This window comes from Fundulus heteroclitus, chromosome 7, assembly GCF_011125445.2.
Source record: "Fundulus heteroclitus isolate FHET01 chromosome 7, MU-UCD_Fhet_4.1, whole genome shotgun sequence".
NCBI classification, from domain to species: domain Eukaryota; kingdom Metazoa; phylum Chordata; class Actinopteri; order Cyprinodontiformes; family Fundulidae; genus Fundulus; species Fundulus heteroclitus.
This window is the reverse complement of record NC_046367.1, coordinates 10,224,445-10,251,621: the sequence shown is the minus strand read 5'-3', so window position 1 is coordinate 10,251,621 and position 27,177 is coordinate 10,224,445. Positions and strand designations below refer to the sequence as shown.

General features: G+C 38.9%; 4 protein-coding genes across 4 annotated transcripts in view; all 4 read right to left on the bottom strand.

Moving 5' to 3' along the window:
- The window catches only part of LOC118563755 (trace amine-associated receptor 8a-like), a 189,699-nt gene that overhangs the window by 50,221 nt on the left and 112,301 nt on the right, over positions 1–27,177 (bottom strand). The gene's annotated exons all lie outside the window — the stretch shown is intronic.
- LOC105922248 (trace amine-associated receptor 13c-like) overlaps positions 7,217–27,177 on the bottom strand; it is a 41,258-nt gene continuing 21,297 nt past the window's right edge. The window contains exon 3 of the mRNA XM_036138903.1: positions 7,217–7,532. Coding sequence (XP_035994796.1) covers positions 7,242–7,532 — 291 coding nt within the window. The 3' untranslated portion in view covers positions 7,217–7,241. The remainder of the gene's footprint in view (positions 7,533–27,177) is intronic.
- On the bottom strand, positions 9,301–12,564 carry LOC118563679. Its single transcript, XM_036138896.1, has 2 exons — positions 10,093–12,564; positions 9,301–9,390 (listed from the first exon to the last, which is right to left on the bottom strand). Exon 1 carries the CDS (start codon positions 12,537–12,539, stop codon positions 10,107–10,109), a length of 2,433 nt encoding a protein of 810 aa, XP_035994789.1. The 5' UTR covers positions 12,540–12,564; the 3' UTR covers positions 9,301–9,390; positions 10,093–10,106.
- LOC118563680 lies at positions 11,743–17,289 on the bottom strand. The gene is made up of 10 exons (XM_036138897.1): positions 17,189–17,289; positions 16,782–16,922; positions 16,544–16,677; positions 16,216–16,352; positions 16,018–16,111; positions 15,777–15,876; positions 14,858–15,114; positions 14,584–14,764; positions 13,979–14,106; positions 11,743–12,879 (listed from the first exon to the last, which is right to left on the bottom strand). The coding sequence occupies exons 1-10, from the start codon at positions 17,268–17,270 to the stop codon at positions 12,562–12,564; spliced, it is 1,572 nt and encodes a 523-aa protein (XP_035994790.1). The 5' UTR covers positions 17,271–17,289; the 3' UTR covers positions 11,743–12,561.

Sequence of the window (27,177 nt, the reverse complement as noted above, 5' to 3'; positions counted from 1 at the left end):
CTCCCTCGGGACTTGTTCAAAGTTCTCCCGGAGGTGGGAGTTAAAGCTCCGTTTAGTGGGGGACTCTGCCAGACGTTCCCAGCAAACCCTCACAGTACGTTTGGGCCTGCCTGGTCGGACCGGCTTCCTCCCCCGCCATCAGAGCCAACTCACCACCAGGTAGTGGTTGGTGGAGAGCTCCGCCCCTCTCTTCACCCGAGTGTCCAAGACATGCGGCCGCAGATCAGATGAAACGACAACAAAGTCGATCATTGATCTGCGACGTAGGGTGTCCTGGTGCCAAGAGCACATATGGACACCGTTATGCTTGAACATGGTGTTTGTGATGGACAATCCATGACGAGCAAAGAATTCCAACAACAAAACACCACTCGAGTTCAGATCAGGTGGGCCATTCCTCCCAACCACGCCCCTCCAGGTCCCACTGTCATTGCCCATGTTAGCGCTGAAGTCCCCTAGCAAAACGAGGGAGTCCCCAGGAGGGGCTCTCTCCAGTACCCCCTCCAAGGACTCCAAAAAGGGTGGGTAATCTGAACTGCTGTTTGGCGCATAAGCGCAAACAACATTCAGAACCCGTCCCCCCACACGAATGCGGAGGGAGGCCACCCTCTCGTTCACTGGGGAAAACCCCAACGTGCAGGCATCGAGATGAGGGGCAACAAGTATGCCCACCCCAGCTTGGCGCCTCTCACCAGGGGCAACTCCAGAGTGGAAGAATGTCCAGCCCCTCTCAAGGAGACTGGTTCCAGAGCCAGAGCGGTGCGTCGAGGTGAGTCCGACTATCTCTAGTCGGAACCTCTAAACCTCGCGCACGAGCTCAGGCTCCTTCCCCACCAGAGAGGTGACATTCCACGTTCCAAGAGCCAGCTTCTGCAGCCGAGGATCGGAACGCCAAGGTCCCCGCCCTCTACTGCTACCCATTGCAGTACCCTCTACTGCTACCAGTTGCATTTAGATTTAACATTTAGATTTAACATTTAGATATAGATTTAACATTTAGATTTAACATTTAGATATAGATTTAACATTTAAATTTAACATTTAGCATTTAGATACTGATTTAACATTTAGATATAGATTTAATATTTAGAATTAACATTTAGCATTTAGATATAGATTTAGCATTTCGATATAGATTTAACATTTAGATATGGATTTAAAATTTAGATATGGATTTAACATTTAGATATGGATTAAATTAGAAGTCTTGGTTTGATGCACATCAAGCTGAAACTAATTCACAGAACTACTTCCTGTCTCCGCCCTGGGCTACACCCACTTCCTGAAAAGCAACCAATTACGACTTTGTGTGTGCTTGGGGCATGCACAACACTTCCTTTTTCTCAGCCGAGCTTTTCAAAATAAGACAACAGATGCATAGGATGTGTCTGTAACTGTTTCTCTGTCTAAAGTAGATAAAATATAACTAAAAGTATCCTTGTCTGTTTGATGCGTTCTGCAACCAAAGTAATATGCAAGTGGGGGCCGCCTGAAGAGTAAAAAGAGCTGGGTCCACTTGGGGTGTGTCACCGCAGACGGGGTGCGGTGACTCTTAACAGGACTTAATGGAAAAATTAGGCATTGCAATTTTACCCACGCAGGGGGGAATAAAGCTGTACGTATAGAACATGTAATGTCATTGCAACAAAATCCTCCTGTTTTTTTTGCACTATTCTCACCGTTTCTGTTCCAAATAAAAGAGAAAAGCGAACTCATGCAAAATGCTAGAAGCACGTTGTCAGATCCAGAGAATGAAACTCCATTAGCTGATCCACACATCACTATAAATGTGTGCTTAACCCCTGATGAAAAGTTTGCAAAACAGCTTCTAATGCAGGAACCTACAATTGTAGCTACACAAAATATATGCACAGATGGGAGTTCATTTGCAGCAGTTACTGTTATGCTTTCTCACAGAGCTAAAAGCAGAGCTTATCTCAGCAAATGTCTTAGCTCTACCAGCGAATCAAAAACCGTTAATCCAAACAGTCGACTGTAAATCTAGTTTTATGACCCCTGTGCTGTTACAGCCTCATGGTGAAAAGCTCAAACCTGAAGCAGTACCCCGTGTTAAAAGCAATTAAATTGCCAAGCAAAATAGATTTACTAAAATGTACAGCTCACACAAAGAGCACTGATGCAGTGTCAAACAGGCTAGCAGACGAAACTGCAAAACAGGCAGCAGTAGGACAATTTGGTCCCTCTGATATTTACTTAGAGCAAAAAACAGAACAAATCATTAGTGGCAGTTTTGCTGTGGAGGGATTTTGCCACAACCCAATTGGTGAAATTGGGTCGTGGCAGTCAGAATGAACCTGCAACATAAAATGGATTGTTTTAAACATACATTGCATCCATGACTGTCATGTTTTCCAAAACCTTTCCTTCTCCCAAAGGCAGTTACACACACAGCCAACACAAAGTCTAATGGTACCTTTTGTCCTTTGCGGTGGTAGGAAGGGGACCAATCATATCTATCCCAAGAACAGTATATGCTTTGTGAACTTAGGATGAAGGATGGGTACAACAGTTTTGACTGTTTCAGGGAAGTAAAACATAACTTTGAGAGCATGTATAGTTACTACTCACACTGTGAATAAATGCTGCTCCAGAAACACATTGGGATTCAAGTGCTGCAAATATGAATTGAATAGAAGCCACTAAAAATTTTTTTTCTTCCCAGTGTCCTGTCTAGCAATGTGGCAATAGGAATTGATGTCTCAATGCTAGATAGAGCTCAACAGATTTTGCTTTCACAAGTGTAGCGAACAGCTTTCGCCATAGTGCTCCGCTTGATTTGTGCATTTAAATAGTTTTATTGTGATTCCTGCAGGGAGAATTTCAAATTATATGGACACTACAATGGGAGAGTAAAGGAAGAACAAGAAGAGAAAAAAAGAAAGAGAAGAGGTGAAAGAAAGAAGAGATAAAAGGGAGAGAATGATAAAACGTTCTCCGTCTGCTCCATCACCTGGAACGAGAGATGCAAAAAGAACAGCACAACCAACAGATATAAAGTAACAGATACAATCGAGTAACACCTTGATGCCATTGCTAAATCATATGTATTATTATTTAAGATGACATGTGTAAAGTGATACCTGAAAAAAGAAAGTGAAGAAAATGAATAAATAAATAAATTACAGGTTTTCTGTATATAAGTGAACACTTAATACCTGGAACCCTGCAACTGTGGGAGTTTGTGGGGGTGCACTAGTTTAGGTGAAAATTATCCAGAAGGAAATAGCTCGATAGTGGTTGTGGTGAACCAAAGGCCCGCCTTCCCCGAGCACAGAGGCAGGGGTCAGGGGACCCATAACTCCGGACTCCCAAGGGGCCCCCAAAGCAGGGCGCCCAAGAGAGGCCAACCCAGGAAATCTGCAACCCCCCCCCCCCCCTCCAAGGAAAGAGGAGAGACGACCCCGAGGAAATCCCCCAGCCACCACAATGCCGACACCCCCAAGAGCTGCGGGGACGAGCCCGTGGGCTCCGCCGGCAGCCAGCCCCGCTGAAGTGGTCCCGGCCATGGGCCCTGAGGGCCAGAGGCCCCAGGGGTGCCCCGCCTGAAGGGCGCCCCTGGGGGGCTCACCACAATTCAACTATACGACTGCCTGTGCCTGACCCCCGGCCCAGCCCCCGGACCAGACGCCCCCCAGAGAGGGGGGCCAACATGACCCGTACGGGCCACCCAACCAGGACCCCCCTCACCCCCTAAATACCTAATACCTCCCTCCCCCACCTTACCCTAGCCACCCCTGCCCCCCAGAGTAGCCACTAACATTAATGTTTAGTTACACTATGACTTACTTTTAACTGTGCAATTTTTTGAAGCCTTCCGAATGGTGGCCTCCTGCTCTTGGGACTTATAGAGCTAGTAGTCAGGCTGTGATGAGTTCATTTCAATAGGTAATGGTAGATTTCTTTGTAAAAAATCGTTCATGTCTCTTATAAACTGCAATCCCACCATAACTGTGTCGAGTCCAGACCAACCACAATATTTTACCGCATCGTGCAAACCTTAGCCAATCATGTATTGTGACGTAATCGGGAAGTGCAGGAACCCAAGAAAATCTTACCACCCGAGCAGATCTGGTACTTACACGACTCACACATTTAAGTTCACAGTGAGTTTTTTTAAATCGATCTTTGGTTATATGAATCAATTTTTAGGAATTAATATGAGAATCGTTTCCTAATTGGGAAATCTAATTTTTTTAACACAGCCCTAATAGCAATCCAAAAATAGTTATTGATTGCCACCCAACATGATTTGTAAGTTTAAATATTAAAAAAATATTTATCTTTCTCTGGCTCCATCTGAATACCCTCATTTAGTAAGGACTCTACCCAAAACAAAGGTGTGTCAACAGTTGCCATGATAAGTGCTGTCTGAATAGTGCAATCAGTAAGGAAGGAGGTAGGAATTAGGAGCCTTTAAGCTTCGTCCCGTGGCTAGTTTTGCACAGGAACTCCGCAACATCCCTAAGAAGCCTTAAGGTATCCCGCAATCCTTTGCGTAAGCACAGCCCCCTCACAGAAATCACAGATAATATCTGGAGAGAAGACAGCGCACACTCTGCAGTTAATTTCCAGTCAAATCCAGTCCTGGATTTGATTGAAATCATCCATGTGAGTTTCCTTCATTAAATTACATTGAAGTTAAAGACTATTTGGAATCGGCACAGTAGTCCAAAGCTCCTTTCCTCTACACCAGGGATTCCCAAAGTGGGGTGCACAAGTTGCCACTAGGGGGTGCGCGAGATAAAAACTGTAAAAGCGGTCGAAAATGAAAATGTATTCATTTAGAAGTCAGTACAGGGACAATTGAATTCAGAAAAGTTTTATTTATAAGATAAAATCGAATGACCGGTCTCTATGACGCTGCGCCTACAAACAGCGCTGCCCATGCTGCCGTGACCCTGAACCGCTACAAGCACCGCTACTCATGTCAGGCCACACCGCTGGGGGAAATTGGGGGTAGACATGGTTTCTTAACTATATTCACGCACAGAGCTGTAATACTTTTCATTGTGATTCAGATAGGTGCAGTTAATTTTAAAGATGCAGTTTTAGCGCATATTCAGAAAGAAACAGGGAAAAGTGTTGGGGCTTTCGGGGAGCTGAGGTGTGTTGCCGTGGGCGTGTTTACCTGCACAGGGTAACCACTGTGAAACAATCAGGAAATCGCGGCCGGTGCTCCGTTTTTGTTACTCTGTGCCGCTCTACCAAAGTATAGTCTCTCTCTCTCTCTCTCTCTCGTCATCAGACACAAATCAAATTAAACTTCTTCATGTTAGTATTTTGCGGTGTAAATTTGTTTGTCAGACTCAGATTTAGAATCTGGTACATGAAATAAACAATGAGAACACACACAGGTAGATCATCAGAGTATTGTACTCTGTTTTAGAGACGTTTCAGGTTGTGGTAATGTGACCGATCTAAGTGTCTCTTTCTTTCTCTGGCTCCACGCAATTTTTTTCAAATTATGTTCTAATTTTATTTCCAAAAGCTTTGTTATGATGGTTGTCTTATTATAAGTGCAACTGCAATTTTTTTCTTGTTTTTGTTATGTGTGTTCTGGTAATTTAAACATGATTAAACATCCTGCCTTTAATATAGCTGTAACAAGGCTTGTTGCTTTTTTTTTTCTTTTAAGACTGGGGGTGTGTCAACCCGGTTGGAACACAGAAGGGGGTTTGGGAACCCCTGCTCTACACGATACAGTCCTTACTGTTGACCTTGTGGAAGGTTATGGAATGGGAGCTGGGAGCTATTATTGTCACGAATCGGAGCAGAGGACCCAGAATTCAGCCAGACCAGCAGAGGTTCAGATCAGGTTCTTTATTAACAAAAAGCAAAACAGGGAAAAAAGCCAAAAAGACCGTCAAACCAAAAGACGGCACAAAAATAAACAGAGTAACGGGGCAGGCACGGCAGGAACAGGCAAAACAGGATGGCTCAGGTTTCTGGAGACAAGGGGGTCAAAAATCCAAAAGCAAACCATAACAGAAAGTTGCAAGAGGAAAACTCACCCATACTCAACAAGACGACCTGGCACTGATGTCTGGTCTCAACTGTTTATATGGAGGTGGAAGCAGGTGAAACCGGTCAGAGATGATTGCAACAGGGGTGGGGTAAGGCAGGTGTGTAGAGTGGGTAATTAGACCAGACATCAGTGCTGAGGCTCAAAACAAGAACAGACAAATCTAAAAAGCTGACAAGACAAGAGGACAGAAACAAACTACACACACAACTTACAAAGAAACAAAATCACTCTAAAGAAAAAACCTAAAACAGAAAATAAAGCTTAGACTAAAACAGATGACAAAACCAGATAACCTAACAGTAAATAAAAACCCAGACAGGACAAAAACTCAAAGCAAGCAGAGAACCTAAAGCAGGAGAGTAAAATGACTCAAAAATAAAACCCGAACAGAAACCAGAATATTACAATTATTAAGGGTATTCAGATCTGTCTTTCTCTCTCTCATAGAGTGTAGATCAATCTATTTTTCTTATTGGTACCCATGAATCAAGATGATCAGTTGAAGCCTTAACCGCATTTGAGGTGTTTACAATTGACATTGACAAATACCATTTCATAGTAAAAATGTGTTAATCAATGATTATTAATCATTGAATATGTAAAGTTTGACACATTTCAAAATAAATTAACTATGAAAGTTATTGGTTTATTTTGTTTTATTATAATGTACCATTTTTTTTACTTTTCTGTCAGACAATGACAACTGTTTTGACAGGACTTCCCAATGAATACTTCCTAAAAATTCACCAAATGTTGTAAAAAGTAGCACATATTCTAACAACCTTCCCAAAGACATTTTTTTCCAGCCCAAAAAGTTCCAAAGAACCCGAATTAGCAGTCTGGCAACATTGACCATGAGTGAAAACAAAATTATACTTCATATTCGTTGAAAATATGGTCACATTTTAGAAACAGTATGTAAACGTTATAAGGAATATTGTAAATTATTAAAGGTTCTCACAGTTTTTGTCTTATTTAATTTAACCCTTCCAGTAATTACATAAACAGCAATAAAAAACAGTTTTCCATACCATAATTAATGTAATCTAAATAATTCTATGTTGCAGCCAAATGTATCATGTCGCATATATTAATCTGGCATAGAGATAATAGCAATTAATGAATCACTGTTAATTAAATAATCAGTTCATTATATAATTTGAGAAAACATTTTGTCAAGTTAGAATGTTTTTTTCTACAGTATTTTTGACTCACAGGAGCCAGACTTCAGTATCTGAAAAGTAACAATGAGTTTTACAGTTTTTCTGAACCAAGGGTAGAACAGAGCATAAATCACAGGGTTTACACAGGAGTTCAAATAGAACAGATAATACACAGCAAAAATAGTGGTACTACTGAACGCGTCTTCTCCTGCAAGAGAGAAGCAGTAATATGGACAGAAACACAACAAAAAAACCAGTACAAGAACACCAAGAGTCCTGGCTGCTTTCAGTTCAGATTTCTTTGCTGCTGTTGTAACTGAAAGCTGCAGTTTGACAACTGTGACCTGCGAGCGCATGGCACGAGCCTGAGACACAGCCACCACAAATACTCTCATGTACAGGACTGTGATGATGGTAACTGGAGCAATAAAGGTTATAACAAGATCAAACGTTCCTGTAATGAAGTCAACATCACACACAACACGTGCACACCAAAGGCATTTAAACATCAAGGGAATGTATTATGGTGTTGGATGTTTTGCCATCAAATATCAATGTTCTCATTTTAAGTAACGTATCCCCAATCAGTTAGTGTGATTATCTTTAATTATATGTTGTTTTGCCCAACCTATATTTTACAGTTGCCAGCATGTGTGCTCTCTGAGATCCCCAAGGAAATGGTACACCTTGAAGGAGATCAGGCATATTTAACACTGGCTCTTGTATGCAGCACCTTCAGAGACACCAGGACCCTCAGTGCTTTTTGTCATTTGTAACAGTTCTCAGTATTTGTGTTTTGATGATAATAAAGTTTGAACTGAGAAAAAGAAAAGCAATTTTTTGTTTTATCTGTGTAAATTGATTTGTTAATGCTTACAACATTTTAATTCAATTCAATTTTATTTATATAGCGCCAAATCATGAAACATGTCATCTCAAGGCACTTTACAAAGTCAAGTTCAATCATATTATACAGATTGGGTCAGATTATACAGATTGGTCAAAAATGTCATATATAAGGAAACCAGTTGATTGCATCAAAGTCCTGACAAGCAGCATTCACTCCTGGGGAAGCGTAGAGCCACAGGGAGAGTCGTCTGCATTGTACATGGCTTTGCTGCAATCCCTCATACTGAGCAAGCATGAAGGGACAGTGGAAAGAAAAACTCCCCATTAACGGGAAGGAAAACCTTCGGCAGAACCGGGCTCAGTATGAACGTTCATCTGCCTCGACCGACTGGGGGTTACAGAAGACAGAGCAGAGACACAACAAGAGAAACAAAAAAGCACAGAAGCACACATTGATCCAGTAATCTGTTCTACATTAGATGGTAGTAGCGGGTGAGCCGTCTTCTCTGGATGATGTCACAGTTAACAGAACGCCAGACCAGGTGTACCTACTATGAAGATAAAAGAGAGAGAACAGAAAGTTAAAGCAGAAATGACAACACATAATGCATAATTGAAGAACAATAGAACTCAATAGAGTGAGAAAATTAGATCCTGATATCCTCCAGTACACAGTAAATATTGCAGTGTTAAAGTAACACTTAAAGAGTTGATTTTAACACTATTTCCGAGTGTATTTGGTCCCACTCTGAATTAGTGCTAAATTAACTCTTTCTATAGAGTTTAGAATTTTAGAGTGAAATTAACTCTAATTAGTGTAAAAAATTAACACTGGCTTACACTGAATAGTGTAATTAATATTTTACACCAAAGGTTAAATATCACTAAAGAGAGTTAATATTACTCTTCGTGGAGTTAATAATTAACTCTTGTATGGTGTCAAATCAATTCTGATTGAGTTCCTTTCCAGTTCAGAATAACACCGCATGTAGTTACTAAAAGTTAACACTGGAGAGTAAAACAACTCTGTTAAGTGTTGATATAACACACTACTGTGTTGGTTAATTTACTCCCTTGCAGTGAAAAATAAATTCCTATAAAGCAAAATTTTAACACTGTATTGTGTGAATGAAGTTTAACACTTTCTGCAAATAAATCTTAGTGTTAACTTTACACTGGATGTAATCTTTTGTGGAGTCACCCTATACATGCAAAGTAAAAATCACAAGTTTACACTAAATATCAAATTCAAGGTCTTTATTAACAGCAATCAAATACTGTATGTCAGGCTAAAATACTGTCTCATAGAAACATATTAAAAGAATACAATATTTAAAACATTGACCTTAAGTCAGCATGAAATGGCAATAAGGAACAACAATATTGCAGTGTTAAAGTAACACTTAAAGAGTTGATTTTAACACTATTTCCGAGTGTATTTGGTCCCACTCTGAATTAGTGCTAAATTAACTCTTTCAATAGAGTTTAGAATTTTAGAGTGAAATTAACTCTAATTAGTGTAAAAAATTAACACTGGCTTACACCGAATAGTGTAATTAATATTTTACACCAAAGGTTAAATATCACTAAAGAGAGTTAATATTACTCTTCGTGGAGTTAATAATTAACTCTTGTATGGTGTCAAATCAATTCTGATTGAGTTCCTTTCCAGTTCAGAATAACACCGCATGTAGTTACTAAAAGTTAACACTGGAGAGTAAAACAACTCTGTTAAGTGTTGATATAACACACTACTGTGTTGGTTAATTTACTCCCTTGCAGTGAAAAATAAATTCCTATAAAGCAAAATTTTAACACTGTATTGTGTGAATGAAGTTTAACACTTTCTGCAAATAAATCTTAGTGTTAACTTTACACTGGATGTAATCTTTTGTGGAGTCACCCTATATATGCAAAGTAAAAATCACAAGTTTACACTAAATATCAAATTCAAGGTCTTTATTAACAGCAATCAAATACTGTATGTCAGGCTAAAATACTGTCTCATAGAAACATATTAAAAGAATACAATATTTAAAACATTGACCTTAAGTCAGCATGAAATGGCAATAAGGAACAACATACAAAGAGGAATCTGTCGTTCCATACTTGAGTTGTAAATCAAATGGTTTAAAGTAAACCAGCTCATCTATGTTCAACACCTTAAGAACCCTGTCTGGATGCACCCTGACCTTAAATGCATGGTAATGAGCATCAAAACACACAGTTTCCATCAGTTTTCCACATAGCAATACAGTGTCATCTTTCATAACAATAGTTTTGATCTTACAAAACACAGGCATCTCAAATGCAACCTCAGTGCAGATAATGAAGTCACGGCGGTACTCTGTACCATGATGTTTTATCCACTTTGCAGAAAACACGCTGGTAGACAATACAGCTCCAAATTTGGAAGCAATCTCTGAACCTTCTTTGAAATCATTTAGTGTCACCATCTTACCTGGTCCTAAGATTAATTTTTGCTTGCTAAAGGACTCCTGATACATTGTCATACAACTTTGGTGCTTTTTAGCCAATGTCTTGGTAACATTTTTAAAGCTTTTTAATTGCTTCTTAAAAAAATTATGTTTAGCTTCATACCTCATGCACCACATGTGCAGAACTGGGCCAATGTTTCTTATAGTACGAGGGTAGTGTATCATGAAATGATGCTTTGGTAACAGATTGATTGTAGGAAATAACTGCTTGAAGAGCCGATGATGATCAATGATTAAATGTTTGAGATAAAAGGTCATTCCTTCAGAAAGGACAGGTGAAAATACAATGTTAACAATGTGCAGAAGCAATAGTAGAAGATGCCAGTGCTTGTCATCTGTGTCTATTAAATCACCAAAGAGCAAAGGCATATTACGTAGCAAGCACCAAGATTGTATGGCATTTAACCCCAAATCATTACTTCCATCAAACAACTTCACTCTAGGTGGACGGTTTCGCTGCTGATTGTAACCATAGTCAAAGGATTGTATTCTACCAGCGAGTTGTTCAGCATCTAGGAAGTTTTCCTGAATGTAATGAAGGACAAGTTTGACTTCAAACTGAGCAACTCCCTCTAAAATATCATGCATTATATCTACAGAGAACTTGTTGGCTGTGTTAAAATACTCAAGTGAATTTAGTGGACAAATGCGTTTGACACCATATATGTGAGGTAGTGTAGGATCTGTTTGTATTGTTTGACAGTGCTGTTTGTGCATCTCAACAGTTCTTAGTACAACTTTTGGATCATCCTCACAGAACACAGTTTGAAAACAATCTTTTTCAAGGAGACAGAAACGACAACAATATCGAGCCCCAAATGACTCCACAAAGCCAAACAGAGTATGCAACCCAAGATTATCACCGGTGACCTGAACTATGGTACCATGAATTTTTTCTTTAAACATATTCACCTTAAATCCCTCAGTCTCAAGTACTTTAAGATCCCTGACAAGTGGCTCAAGTATCAAATTAAAACCATAACGCTTGATGTCTTGAGCATGGAAAAGAGCACACAAATGAATATTCGTCAATGAAGAATTAAAGATTGGAGGAAAATTCCTTAATGTAAAGTACATCGCACCTAATTTGTGAATACCTTTTTTGGATCCCAAAGGATTTGCTGTTTCAAAGTCATCATAAAATAGTTGTATTTGCAAAGCATCTTTTTTTAAAGAGAAGAAGGGATTTTTTTTTAAATAGTTGCCATCTCTTAAGTCTGCATATACACCTTCCTTGGGTACATGCCTGGGCTTGAACAGATCCGAAAGTTGTGGGTTTTGAAAAATTGTCTTCAAGGTTTCTAAAATTGGAATATATGCAAATTTATCAGTTACAATGACCTGATCGTATGTCCCAGTTGTTTTGTTTCTTCTGCTGTCAAATCTTGTGCCAAGAACCTTTTCAACAGGTTCTACCATTCCCCACTTTTCTTTGAAGTGTTTATTTCTTTTAGTTTCAGAATTTAAGGATGTGAATGGGTTTTCCAACTTTTGGAAAGATTGCTCTATTTTGTTTTTAATTTCGATGTCCTGTGGAGATAAGCTCTGTAGAGCTGCATCTTTAGCTTGACCATGAATCTCAAAACACACTTCTTCCATGGAGGAAACAAAACTATTTACAGAAGATTGACTTAATCCAGCTGCTTTGAGTTGTGCAACAGCAGAGGCACAGATATCTAGAGTGCTCCTATTGGAATATCTCAAAAGTTCAGATGTTGGGGCAGTCTCATCTACATTAGCTATCACCTCCTCTCCTACGCTGCTCAAATTAACAACAGTGTCTCCATCTTGGTCAATATACTCAGTGTGTTTGGTGTTTAAATGCTTCCTAAAACCAGAAAATGTACCAAACACACATCCACATCCAGTCTGAGCGCATTTAAGCCTGAGATTTTTTCCAGGTAAGTAGCCATGAACTAATCTTAAATGCCTAACAAGCATATTTGAACTTTTTAACTCAGCCTGACAAACAAAACACTTCATTAGAGAAGAGAAACTTCAAACACTAACGAAGCAACCTCGCCCTAACTTCAGAGACACGAGGACTTTCCTTGACCTTGCCGACATCTATGTTGTACACTGTGGTTTGGATGAAAGTGTACATGTTGTGGAGCATGCTGTTATAAGATGTGCCAAAAACAAAATGAGCCTTAAACAGTTCATCAAAGGCACCAAGAGATGATGTTGACCTGCAAGGTATGGCATTCTTGTCAAGAATGATGAAGAACTGATGGATCGTGTTCTTCTTAACTCCAACAGCCAGGAGATAGGGTTGAGCTTGACTGGTGATGGCATCGAGATGCTCTTGAATGTTTGTTCCAGTCTGCAAATGCCAACACAGAATGATTACAGATAGACATTTGTAATAAACAAAACAAAAACAGGAAAAAAAATGTAGCTCTCTGGTACCCTTTCAAAAACCACTGTCTTATACCCTTAAGGACAAAGTTTGGTGGACCCCCTTTTTGGATGAAAACATCCCCAAAGGTACCAGAGGGTTAGACATATTAAGCACCAACTAGTTGCTGATTAGAATACAAATTAGCAGCTTATTGGTCGTCAATACTCATCATAAAGCACTATTTAAATGCCTTAGTGTGTGTGACCATATTCTGCAATTGTTAAACTATTATAAGTAGGGCTGGGCAAGCTAACGTGGTAATTTCCCTTTAATTCATTAGACTTTTAACGCGGATATTTACTTTATCATGCATTAACGCATGTTGCTCACATGCTTTTATTTTGTGAAAGTCTGTTGCTGCGGTGTAGGGGTTTGACTTGGCGATAATGCGCCAACTACCTGGCTGTCAGCCCAGCCTCTGTTTCAAACAGAAGAAGAACGCTGCTGGTTGTCATTGAACCAGGAAAGGAAAAAGGAAAACGTGGTTAAAACAAAGCCGACATGGGGAAGTCACAGAGCTTTTAAATTTCCATTTTTAGTTGAAAGTTCTTCCAGACAGCTACTGTAGACCTTTTTTGTGCTTCACGCTTTGGTATTGAACATAAAATGGTAATGCTGCTCCCTGCTGTTACCTCAGAAATTGCCTGTTTGTTAGGATTTTGTTGTTAAAAATGTTTTCCCCCTCATAAAGAGAATTTCCTGTCAGTGGCAATAAGCTTTAATTATTGGTATTTTTTTTATTTTACATGTTTAAGTTGAGATTAATACTAAATGTGTTACTGATAAGTGCTGATGTTAAGGGTTTACACTACAAATCTTACAACAGTTTCTTTCATTTGGCAGCAGAACATGAAATGTGCTTTCTACACTACTTTTGAATTAATTCTTGGAGTTTGTGCATACAATGCGAATAATCATGATTAATAACACAAATTATGCAGTTAATTGTGATTAAAGATTTTAATCGTTGTCCAGCCCTAATTATAAGATTTTTCTCTCAATAACCTCCAAAAATACAAACCTTCTTGAAGACCACCAGATGCTTCTCTGCCTGGGATGCGGAAACCTTTCCTGGTCTCTTCCGACCCTGAGCAGAAGGTGGAATCAGGTGTAGCAGCAATAACACTGACGAAAGGTCACTGTCCCAACCTGTAACAACAATCGTGTGTTCAATTTCAACACCCATCAGTTATGCAGACCTTGTGGGAACCTAATTGGGACATGGCTCACACATTTTGACCACTCTAATGCTAAAGGTGGGGTGTCCCAAAAAATGCAGGAAATTAGTTCACTTCTCACACCTCAGAATGGCAGAAATTGTGAGCCAAATATGCCACAAAGGAACACTCTATGAGACTGGTCTTTATAATCCAGTGAAATGCAAATGTTAGCTCTGCACTGGCAGTAGCATTTTCTTTTTTATATCCTCACAAGATATAAAAAAACTCACAACATAGGATTAACACTTCAGTACTTTTGAAGTTTAGCTTAATATTTCCTCCTAAATTTATCACAGATCCAGCTTTAAGTATACTGTTAAGTAAATATTTAGATAATATTAAAATAATTACAATGAAATATCTCAAGTATATGAGTGCGAAAGAAGAACAAGAACAATCAGCTTACCAAAGTCAACTTCATTGCCATTCTCGGGTGGATCAGCTGCCAACAAGAGTTCTTCAAGCTCACTTGTGGATGGAAGCTTTCTGCACTGTTGGATGATTTTTTTCTTGAACATGACCGGCCACCTCTCCAGAAGCTTGCTTGAGATACCCTCTCCAAACATCTGAATGAAATCCTGTTCAACCTGGGATGGGGGTAATGTTGGGTGACAATTTCAATTATCTGACGGGTAAAAAAAAAAAAAAAAAAAAAAAGTTAAAGGGTGATAGATAATTACCAAGCCTTTGATGTCTTTAAAACGTGGAAATTCGGACAGTATGTTGCTTGACTGCTGTGGGTCAAGGACCATGTTGCGGCGATGCTCAAACGTCAGTTTCATTTTCTTCTTGACGATGTCCTCATCCGCTGAATGTTTCATCAGTGAGATTGCTTCGTTGCACTCATCTTCAGTTAGGGCAGTCTCTGGAACAAACTCGGACTCTCGTCTGACAGTTGGTCCTCCAGACACATCTTCAGAGGATCCTTTGGCTGATTCTACATAACATTGGGAAATACAGTATTATACATACAGATATCAAAAACATTTGTAAAAACCTGGGCAATTTTTAAAGAGGTAGTCTACACAAAAGTAGAAGCTAGATTCACAATTTATGATTATTCCTATGATTTCATACATTGAACATGGTTCAAAATGCATGTCTAGTCTTTTGAATCACCCAGAACTTGCCATGCCAGCCTATTAACAAAGTCAGAGGAATTAAAGGGTGTAGTTGGACCCAAAGAAAAAAATACTTAGAAGCATTGTGTGCAACAAATGCAGTAACCAATCCTGCAACTGTTTCAACAAGCCAAATTTAAGATTTTTAAGAACATAATGAATACAATGTAAGGCCCATTCCACAACCATACTGGAAAAAAAGTACAAAAGGCTTAAAGGAAATTTGGAGGCCAGGAATTACTTGCAAAGTATATATATATATTTTTTACAGCTCTTTCACATTGGAATACAAGATGCTTAACCTAACTAGAAAAAAACTGAACATTAATACATCAAGACCTTTCAAAACAGTATTCACTAATTTTATGAGATTTTAAAATAGTTTTAGACATTTTATGCCTTGAATTTAAAATGATTGGATTTTAGACATTTTAAGAGTTTTTAAAGCTGTGTTTCGTTCCATAAATTTTTCCATTACCTCCAAACGAGGATCGCCTATCTTTAGCAGTGCTTCTCTGAATAGTTTTAATCCTCCAGGCCAAGTACCCAGTTCCACTCTCCCCATCATAATAGTGCTCCTTGTAGGGTGAAAGGATAAACAAAAAAGAGAAAGACATTCATTAATAGCATTTAGAAGTGAAACAACAGGGTCTAATATGATTCCAGTTTTCTCAACACAGCATTTAACCTTACTACAAGCATTATTGTTTGCAACTCACATAGCCATTCTTAGAGAATGGGTCACTGAGGTAGGGGAATAAGGACACTATTCCTCTGGCGTACATTTCTTTCACCTGCCTGGGTGGGGATGTACTGCAAAGTTGAAGAAGAAATGAGTTTGCAGTTATATTAACTGGATTTCATTTTGATTTGAAATTAATCTCCAAGCTAAAACAAAAACACTGTTAGCAGATTACCCATTCTTTTCAGTCATGTCAGCTGCCAGCATGTTAACCATTTTCCGTCTGGTTTCATCTGTCAAGGACTTGGTTCGGCTGTATTCATTTATTATACGTTCCCCACCCGGTTTGTTGGTAAGAACTGATTCCACCAACTGGAAACACAACACAAAAGAATTCAACACATTAGGAATATGTCGCAACTGGTCATTTCCCCATTGTGAGACAATAAAGAGATTCTCTATTCTATGCTGCACCAAAAGAGCGGAAAAGAGAGAAACTCCCTCCAGACAGTGACAGGCTCAACAAGTTCTTCAAACCATGTAAATATTATAAAAACTCTTACATGCTTAGCTTCCGCATCCAGCCTCTGGCGTTTTCTGGAGGGACTATCAGGAATGATGTCTGTGTCCTCAGAGTCCCAAGAATTGAGGGATGATGGTTGGGACGCCTCAGGAGAGGCTACTTTTGAGACAGATTCTAATCATGAATTGAGAAATGGAAATAAATTAACCGGTCACTTCTAATAATCACAATCTTCATAAGACAACCCATCCTTTAAATAATATAGATTAGAGACAAACCTGAGTCATATTTGATGGTCAACACCCCAGTTGAGGGATTCATTACCACATCCTCAAAAACATCTTCATCCAACTCAGTCCCTGAACTGTCGACAACTTTCACACCTTCTGTTACAGCTGGGACACCAAACTTTGCAAATGCTACAAAATGGACACAACAGCTTGTAAAAACAGGAAAACCATTGATTATAACATTTCACTAATGCCTTAATCTTAACAACTTTTAAGGGTGTGACTAGAAAGGGAAACACAAAAGTTGTTGATCAATTCCAAAATCTAAGACCATATAATTTTCAATCATTCGGCAATAATATTATAGTATATCATTTTAAAACAGCTAAATCTAGTAATTATTAGCATTTAAAGCTCCTTGTGCAAATCTTAATTCCACAATATCAGTTTCTTACCTGCAACCAAAAATTCTTTAAGATTTGGCTCTGTTATTCTAACAAACTTTTGGACATCACCAAGTTTTGTTTTAAGCAGCATATGTTCCCTGCAGAAAAAAAAAACAGTTAGCATAATTCATGGCTAAGGTTTGTGTGCTCATTATCGCAATAAAAAAACTATATACACTGCATTCTCTCAAATTTGAGATACATTAGAATCTCATGCATTTCATCAGAACAGGCCAGAAGCTAGGCCACTTTTTATGAGGTGAATACTGTCCAATAAAGTATAATTATTACGTATAATTTAGTGTTGTCAAACGATATTAATTTTAATCGAGATTAATTGCTTATTTCAATATTCAACTCGAGAAAAATCGCAAATTAAACTCACATTTTATCTTTTTATGTCTTAAAGTGTAAAAGCCCATTTGGGCATTTTAGTATGCGATTTTGCAATAAATGACTGGAAAGAAAGAAGAAAAAAAAAACATACTTGTACAAAAGAATTTGAATGAAAACATCCTGGTACCATAAAATATTAAAATCTGGCCAATAATGGCTAAATCATTAAGAACTCCCTGATATTTAAACAATGTGTAAACAAATGTATAAATAAATAAATATTTCATGCTGAAATATTTTGTTGCATTTTAACAAAAAGATAGAAATGGTATTAAGCATTTACATTTAAAATACTAATTTTACATGTTAGAGATAAAAAAAGACAAATTAATAAACATTATATGGTTTTTGGGTTGGGTTTCTGCAATGTTATTATCGTGTAAAAACTCATCTTTAGAACCAATCTCTGCCCGAAATGGTGATCTGCACCTCGTAATCTACTTTCAGCAGTTATCACCGGTCATTGTAACTAAACTGCAGAAAATACGGGCAGAGTTTCTCTTCCTGTCTTTACTCCCTCGGCTCCTTACCTGACTCCGCCAGATAGATTTGCTCCGCATATCCATCTGGAAACCTTCCGTTGAAGTAATTTTGGGAAGGGGCGAAAATACTGGTTAGCTGATTGGCCTACGTTGGTGATAGACGGGCCAAATAAACCAATCAGATTCCTCGTCGCTCTGTTACGAGCGACGACGAAAACACAACCACAAGCCAAGCTACTCTTGCTGCTGCAGGTAAAGGCTCGTTAGCTCAGCAAAGAAATACTCTGTAATTCCGATAAAACTTGCTCGATAGCCACGCTAACGCTAGTTTCATCGGCTGAAGCCGCCATGTTCTTTAGACTGAACTGTCGCACTTCCCGTTGCGTCACACCTCAACCCGCCTCAAAGCCAACGCTGATTGGACGTTCGTTTAGTGAACGGCTTCTTCAACGGAGGGTAGCCAGACTGATCTGCGAGTGAAACCTTGAAAGCTCGCGAGATCAGGATGGTCTCACGAGGCTACTCGGCTCCTACATCAGCTCCAGCGCGTTTTGAGGCGGAGGGATATATGACGAGCGCGCATCACCCACTGAGCTATATAATACACTGGAGTGCTGATTTTGCCGAAAAACTGAAGTCACTGGCCGCCATCTTGCTACTCCCTACTCTCACAGAATCCCATAGGATTTGGTTGCAACAACAAGCAGTTTTCTGACTGTGTGAAAATATTTCACAGGTAATTCTACAGTCAGTGGATGTACTAACACTATCTACTACTAGGAAATTAGGTGCTGAAATATTTTACATGTTATTCATATTAAATATATATATATGTATATATAAGTATGTGTATATGTATATATGTATATATATGTATACACATATGTAAATATATGTTTTTGTATATTGGCATTTATATATTTATAAATGTTAAACATATATATTTAAATGAATAAAATACAAAATATTTCAGCACATGACTTTCTCAGTACTTGATATTTTTAGAACATAACATAAAACTATATGGCATTTGACATTTTAAAAGTCTTAAGCCCCCCCTGAACATGAGAAAATCCTCGTTATTCGATGCTGTAGCGCACGTATTCCCTAGTTACTGAGGGGAAATAGGGAGTACCAATATGGCGGCTGGTGGCTTCAAAGCGACTCGTTCAAACAGACGGTGATTAGCACTCCAGTGTATTATATAGCTCAGTGGCATCACCACTGCCGCTAGCTTGTTAGCTATCTGGACCGGGAAGCTTTTCTGACCGTTCTGAAATACGTATTTAAATAAATAAACAACCAAATTTCTATAAATACAACCGTACCCCCCCCCCCCCCCCCCCCCCCCCCCACACACACACACACACACACAGAGAGCCGTGAACCTTGCGTGTTAGGGTAAGCTATCATTAGCGGTAGCCATGAGACAAGGAGGGAAACTTTGAATCTCGATACAGACGATTAGTGTAATCTTATATATCTTTAGAAAATCCAAGCCATATTTCCAACACATTTAAACGACAATGTCTGTCAATACAACCTGCAATGATAAAGATAACTTTGCTTCCTCATTAACTTTTTTTTTTTTTTTTAAACAGCACTAGTGGTTCGTTTTTTTTTTCCCCGCTCAGAATGAACTTTAGCTAGCTAGCTAGCCATCTCCCTACCTACCCCACCTACACAAGCAATACTCGCTATTTTACAATAATATTTTACACCTCAAAGTAATGCACAAGCAAACATCCAGGCTATAATGACAAAATTAACTTAACTTTTGATAGCTTGACTGCCATTTAATGTTAGGGTTAATTAGCCAGCTTATAATGCTACTTGCACGTGGACTCAGACATTAGACATTAGCCTTCTGAAATTCAGCATTTGAAGAACTAAAACCGGCCGAGGTTCACAGTTAACAATGATTTACAGAAATTCTAGAAATTCAGCGTCTGTTGAAAGGACAAATTATGCGTTTGATAGTGAATAAGAAAAAAAACTTACCGGAGTCGCTTGACATGAAGAATGAAGAAAATGGCTGGCTGAAATAGACCCTTTTCACAGTGACGTCATGCAACTTCCGTTCTGCGGTGAAGCAGGGTATCTTTACTTCCGCTTTCTCCGCGAGCAGTGTTTTTACATAGGGAATTCACACAGTCCCTCACCAATCTACCCAAATTTCGTTTGGGAGACGTGCACAGACTGGCACAAAAGCTTCCGGCCACACCAGCCTCCAAACTCGACAAAGATGACAAGTTCTTTGTGGAACAGTACCTTTTCGATTATGAAGGTAAGAGCTTTGTCTTCTTAGCTCTGTTGTTAGCATAGATGCTAGGATAATGGTAGCTATGCTACCAACAGGACTTTTGACATTTATTAGTTTTCTATTTCTCCATTATATTGCTACGCTAGCTTTATTGCTATATCAGCTATTCTGTTTCACAGCTTTTAGTCAATGAGTCACACCAGGGATATAGTTGATGTATAATGTTGAGCCTTTTCTTACTTTGTTTTGGAACAGTGTCAATGCTGTTGGCCACTTGGTCACAGCTCTATGAATAAAAATGAGGAGCCTCATTCCCTCCAGTTTTTTTTTTTTTTGTGTAGTATTTTACTGAGGTTGCAGACTTTTGCAGTATCCCTCAAAATTCCTCTGTGGGTTCAGTGTGTTTCTCAGTCTCGTCAGTAGATCTGGAGCCTCAATTAATAAAATAATTCTGCCCATTCCTGTTAAAACTGTGATAGTTTAGGACATCATAGACTGAGAAAGACGCTGTCAATAATGTTGCAAGCACACTGCATGCACACTAATAATCAGTTCACTATAGTATTTATGGATTATGCTGCTGTCGGGGCAAACCCCTTGTGTCCTATACTGTTATTTTTCAGGAACTGACCAAAAAAACATGGATTTAAAAAAACTTCAGACATCACACTTCATATATTTTAGTTATTTATTACATAGATACTTCATAGCAGCTCTGTCCATTTTACCTGTCCTGTTTATCCTGCTGCCTTGCTTCGGTTCCCCTCTGCCTTACAGAAGAGCCTGCTGCCGAGCTCTGGTGGGTTCTCCCCTGAACTGTCAATTCTCTGCCGAGGTGTGGACCCTGCTGCCTGATCCTGGTTCCAAGAAGTCTCTCTCCGGTCCGTCAGCTCCTGCCAACACCATCACCCTGTTCCCGTGCAGTTCTACCTCGCTGGTTACATCACCCTCCATCCCATCAAACCTTCAATAAAGACTTTCATTTTAAGTCCCTTGTGTGTGGTTCTGGGTTCATCCATGGACAAATTAGATTTAGACAACTTTATTTGTCATTATGTATGCACAGAGTGCGTACAGAACGAAATTCCGTTTGCATACAGCTTGAGAATTACAGTAAATTACAGCAGTGATTTAACAGTAAACAATTGAAATGTAAACAATGCAGGAGAAAGAGACAGTGTGCGATCACAGTGTACAGGTGAGTATTTTTAAAAACCATTTGTATGTGCAGAAATTAATTAATTTCTCAGATTAATTTCCTTTCATTAACAGATTGATTTTGACAGCTCTAATAAAATTTTACGTGGTGAGCCACTGAAATTATCTTGGGAATAGCTAAATTAACTTATAACTCAATTATCTTTAAGAAAGAAAGATGGAGTTTAATTTGTTAAAGACCACTTGCAGAAACATAGGTCTCCTCGGAAGAGAAGTGCTGACTGCAGGCGTAAGTGCTGCCACGAAGGATTTTAAAATTTGGCCCCTCGTCTCTTCTTATTGCCGTCACCCAACGGGCTCCAGTCTCAGCATCAGCTGGGAAGTCATGAAAACTGAGATATGGAAAGTTTTTTTTGTTGTTCGAACACTGTGGGACACTGCAGTAGCGGTTTCTCTGTGATTGTGCCATGCTTGGTGGATATGATGCTGCTGAGAGATGGACACAAGGGGAGAAAAAAATAGATTAACTATACTTTTTAAAACCTTTATTTAACCAGATAAACTCCCATTGAGATTAAGATCTCTTTTTTAAAGGTTGATCTGACTAAGAGGTCAGCAGCACATGTCATTACTAATACAGTATAATAAAAACAATTTCAGGCTTCTACTTAAAATATACAGTATTTTGCACAAAAACTAAAAAAAAGTGCATTAATATAAGTGCAAAAAATATTATGAAGAAAATTCATTATAATACACAGAAAATTCAGAAACAGAAGTACTGTCCAATAGACCCACGGTAATTTTTTTTAGGAATGAACAAAAAGATTGAAATGGAATAAGATCTTTTTAATTCAGTGACTGCAATTATATATATAACACGTCACCATAATCAAGTAAAGGGAACAATGTAGCAGATAAATGTCTGTTTTTTCACTCAGTGAACAAAATTTATTTCTATAATAGCAAAGCTACAGTAATCATTTTATAACATCTACATCAGATTAATGACAGGTAAAGTAAGCTAACAAGCTGCTCCATGTTAGCTTTGATCTTCATGTTACTGTCCCAATCAAAGCATCTTTATAACAGCAATGATCGCTACCAATACTAAGGAAAATAAAGATAGTCAATAAGACACGTTTAATATTGTGCTCTCAGTCTTACCTAATGAAATCACGCTGATTACTGATAGGTAAAAGTTTGGTAAGGTAAGCTAACAAGCTGCTGCATGTTAGCTTTGATCTTCATGTTACTGTCCCGATCAAAGCATCTATATAACAGCAATGATCGCTACAAATACTAAGGAAAATAAAGATAGTCAATGCGACACATTGTGGTCTCAGTCTTACCTTATGAAATCGCGCTGATTATCAGTGAAACACCTCTTCACCTCCCGAATTTTCTATGTAAAAGCATGTAGCCGGAAGTAAAGATACCCTGCTCCGCTTCAAAATGGAAGTTGAGTGACGTCATGTGAAAAGGGTCTATTTCTGTTGGACTGAGGAGGTGGGCGGAGCTTTCCAGAGTACGTTTCACACCGCCTATTTTAACAACGGATATTTTCACCAACACTGGGTGGTATCTTACTCCAGCTGTTGTTGCAATAACTCTGAAATAGTCAGTGTACTTTGACACTGCATATTTAACACTGTGGAATTTACTGTGTAGCCTAAGCCTATAGCAGTAAAACTATAAAGGTAGCTCAGAGTAACATGAGCCACTCTAGTTATAAGTTTTGTCAAAAACGAAAGTTTTAAGATTAGTCTTAAAAACAGACAGGGTGTCTGCCTCACGGACCAAAACTGGAAGTTGGTTCCACAGGAGAGGAGCCTGATAGCTAAAGGATCTGCCTCCCATTCTACTTCTAGAGACTCTAGGAACCACCAGCAGACCTGCAGTCTGAGAGTGAAGTGCTCTGTTAGGAACATACGGGGTAATCAGAGCTCTGATATATGATAGAGCTTGATTATTAAGGGCATTATACGTTAGAAGAAGAATTTTAAATTCTATTCTTGATTTAACAGGAAGCCAATGAAAGGAAGCTAAAATTGGAGAACTATGATCCCGCTTGTTGATTTTCATCAGAACTCTTGCTGCAGCATTTTGGATCAGCTGAAGGCTTGGAACTGCATTTTGTGGACTTCCTGATAGTAAAGAATTACAATAGTCCAGCCTTGAAGTAACAAATGCATGGACCAGTTTTTCGGCATCACTCCTGGACAGAATGTTTCTAATTTTGGCGATATTCCTGAGGTGAAAAAAGGAAACTCTGGAAACCTGTTTAAAATGGAATTTAAATGACATGTCTTGGTCAAAAATAACACCAAGATTTTTTACTTTATTACCAGAGGCCAAGTTAATGCCACCCAGATTAAGTGATTGGTTAAGAAGTTAAAAGAGAAATGTGAAATTTGCAAACAGTTGATGATGGTTAACTTGTAATGCGGTTCTTTAATTATAAAGTGTCGGGTCTGATAAATGTTTGGACTTTAGGGTCAGAGGTCAAGTCACTGCCTTTAACTTATATTTAACATAGGAATTAATTTAATGTCCCTCAATGGGGAATGACGAGAAAAAGAAATAAAGAGTAAGCTAGCTTTAAAGAAAACAGCAAGAGTAGAATATAAGGGTAAATATCATCGTAAATATTGACCAAAGGAAAAACAATTTTTTTTTAGAAAGAACAAAGAACATTTTTTACTTATAGCTTGAAAGAGACTTATCCCTTCGGGGCAGAATATTACTCTCCAAAGCAGAGGGAATATCAAGGCTGACTTACACAGCTATTTCTCTAGATCAGGGGTTCCCAAACTTTTTTAGCCGCGCACCCCCTTCCATGTCCCAGCCGGGTTGACGCACCCCCAAGATTTTATATATATATATATATATATATATATATATATATATATATATATATATATATATATATATATATATGCAAACGGTTGTAGTTACAACTCAAACGTCGTAACAACGCTTCTAAATCTGAGTCTGACGCACAATTTACGCCGCAAAATACAAACACGAAGCAGTTGGATTTTTGTCCGATGACGAGCGAGCGAGCGAGAGAAAGAGAACTGGTAAAGCAGCACAGAGTAACAATAAGTCTAGCGCTCCATATAGATGTTATTAATCAGAGAAATCTTTCTGATTGTTTCACAGCTGTACCTTCAGCAGGTAAACACGCCCACGGCAACACACCTCGGCTCCCCCAGGCCGTTTCTGTCTAAATATGCGTTAAAACTGCCTCTTTAAAATGAACTGCACGGTCGCAATGAGAAGTATTGCACATCTATGCGTAAGCATTATCAAAAAATCCCCCCAGGAGCAGCCTTTTTTTTTTTTTCCCAGGACCCGCGGTAACGACAGCGGTGTGCGTGTCATACGCGTCAGAGCTTGTCACCGGTTAAAAGTCGCGGCACCATGAGCTGCGCGGCGCTGTTTGTAGGCGCAGCGCGATCCATAGAGACCGAGTCACTCAATTTAATCTCGTAAATAAAACCTTCGGCCCGAATTAAACGTTTCCTCTGCTGACGTAAACCACAGACATATATACGTAGACGCGTCATAGGGCGCAGGTTCACACGTCAACGTCACCGCCATATTGTATGTGGCAGAAAAAAGTTGAGTTCCGTTATTGTGAACATGGATCAGCATAGGCAGAACCTGCCCAATGACGCGTCTACTCTTATATTATGTCTATGACGTAAACGACGTAAAGCCAGGAGAGAGGAAGAGACATTTTCTGATTCGCTCGTTTTCTTCTGCCGGATCCGTTGCGATTCTCTCCTCTGTTGCCTCCAATTTCTCTCTCACTCTCTTCCTCTCCTCTTTAATGACTACCTTTCACCTTAGATGTTTCACCTGTTTCCCTGATTTCAGCCAATTGAGCATATTTGCGAGAAATATTGAAGCAGAGACCACAAGCCATATGCGCATATACAGCACAATGCGGATTTTTCATCTTAAGCATAGAAGATTTCTTCTAAATAAATACAGTTTATTAACATTTTCGTGTTAATAACGTATCGTTCCTTTATGGCACCCAAGCACCAGACTGAGGTTTTGCTGCTAACACTTTATTTTAGGTCGAACAGGACGGGACAGCTTGCACTCCGCCTGTCACCCGAATCATGACTCCTCTCCCCGGAAGCCACACATTTGTTCCGCTTTGACCCCAAAGTAATCTGATTTAAAGGAACAGTAAGTGTGCAACAGCATTTAGCAATAAAGTCTAATAAGGATCATTACAATACATTTTTATTTATTGATTAAATTAACAGTTTTTTGAGCTTTGCAAAAGAAATGCATATTTACACATCTTTATTGTGAGTGTGTGTGTGTGTGTGTGTGTTTGGGGGGGGGGGGGGGGGAACACGGTCAGACGCCATTAGTTTTCGCCTCGCTTACCCCCTAGTGGCAGCTAGCGCACCCCACACTTTGGGAAACCCTGCTCTAGATGTTGACAAAAGAATGTGCAAAGATGTTGATCAGATGCTCTGCAATTTTATTTGGAAAGACAAAACTCATTACATAAAAAATCTGTTATGATGAATAGTTATGATAACTTTACCATAATTAACAATATCCTCAAAGTCAACTGGATGAAAAAATTGCCCTAAAAATCCTACCTCAATGTGGAATTTTATCTATGCTTACACAGGAGAAGTTGCGGCATTCGTCCCTCCGAATGCTACAAGTCGACAAAGCTATGAACCACTTCCTTTTTTCCTTTGATGGCTCTTTCCCTTCCCTCTTCTTGGTTTTAAGTTACAAAACATGGTGACCGAAGAATGCACTGACAATGGTGATTGTAACATTTGAACGTTTGTATATTTTTTTATTGTTTGCATGACAATGCAATACAGTAAGAATACTTTCATTCACATACTATATGTAAATAAAGACTGATGAAATGAGATTTGCAAATGTAATTTGTAGTTTATTATTAATGTATGCCACACAGTTTACAATTACAATATCTCAAAAAAGAAGGTTATAGAAACTTATTTGGTAGATGCTATATGTGCATTTTAGTATTATCATGAGGAAAAAACAGGTAATGAGTTATCGTGTGAAAATATTGAAGCAACAAGTCAAACAGCAGACCTGAAGTTAAGCATGGGCATAAATGTGTCTTTCAAATGGACAATGATCAGCCATGTTTGAAAGTACAAATAATAACGGACAACCATGTTGACATGAAGTTAATGCAGCTATGACCAAATGTACTGACTCCTAAACTGTCATTGTTACAAGTCAGTTAAGAGCTAAAACATGACCAGAAACATAAAACTCCTTCATGCAGTCATAAAAGTAGAATCCTTCTGTTTTTGTGAGATGAAGCAAAATATGTTACAAAGTCTTCTATGTTGAGGCCCAGTGCCCTCCTTGACTCTATACTACGTATACCAATGTGACTTAGCATGGCATCAGCCATTGTTGTCCTTAGGTTAGTTTTGATCAATTTTAAAGCAGAAAAGCTTCTCTCACAAGAAGCAGTACTAACTGGACTAACAACAGCAATCTTGCAAAGTCTGAATAATTCACGCAAAACTTCTTCATAAGGTTCAAGAAACACAAGAAAATCAAGCAAAGTGGAAGGTGTGTCTAAATCACTCTATATTCTCTGATCAAGCAAACGCTTTGCTTGGTGCACCTCATGTTTCAGGTCATCTAAATCTGACTCAAAGATC

What these genes read in the sequence shown, in the direction of transcription:
- LOC118563680 (XM_036138897.1), bottom strand. Translation starts at nt 17,270, where the DNA reads ATGCTGCTTAAAACAAAACTTGGTGATGTCCAAAAGTTTGTTAGAATA. An exon ending in GACATGACTGAAAAGAATGG is followed by an intron (nt 16,112 to 16,215) that starts GTAATCTGCTAA and finishes TCAACTTTGCAG; the next exon opens with TACATCCCCACCCAGGCAGG. An exon ending in TGGCAATGAAGTTGACTTTG is followed by an intron (nt 14,107 to 14,583) that starts GTAAGCTGATTG and finishes TTGTTGTTACAG; the next exon opens with GTTGGGACAGTGACCTTTCG.
- LOC118563679 (XM_036138896.1), bottom strand. Translation starts at nt 12,539, where the DNA reads ATGAAGTGTTTTGTTTGTCAGGCTGAGTTAAAAAGTTCAAATATGCTT.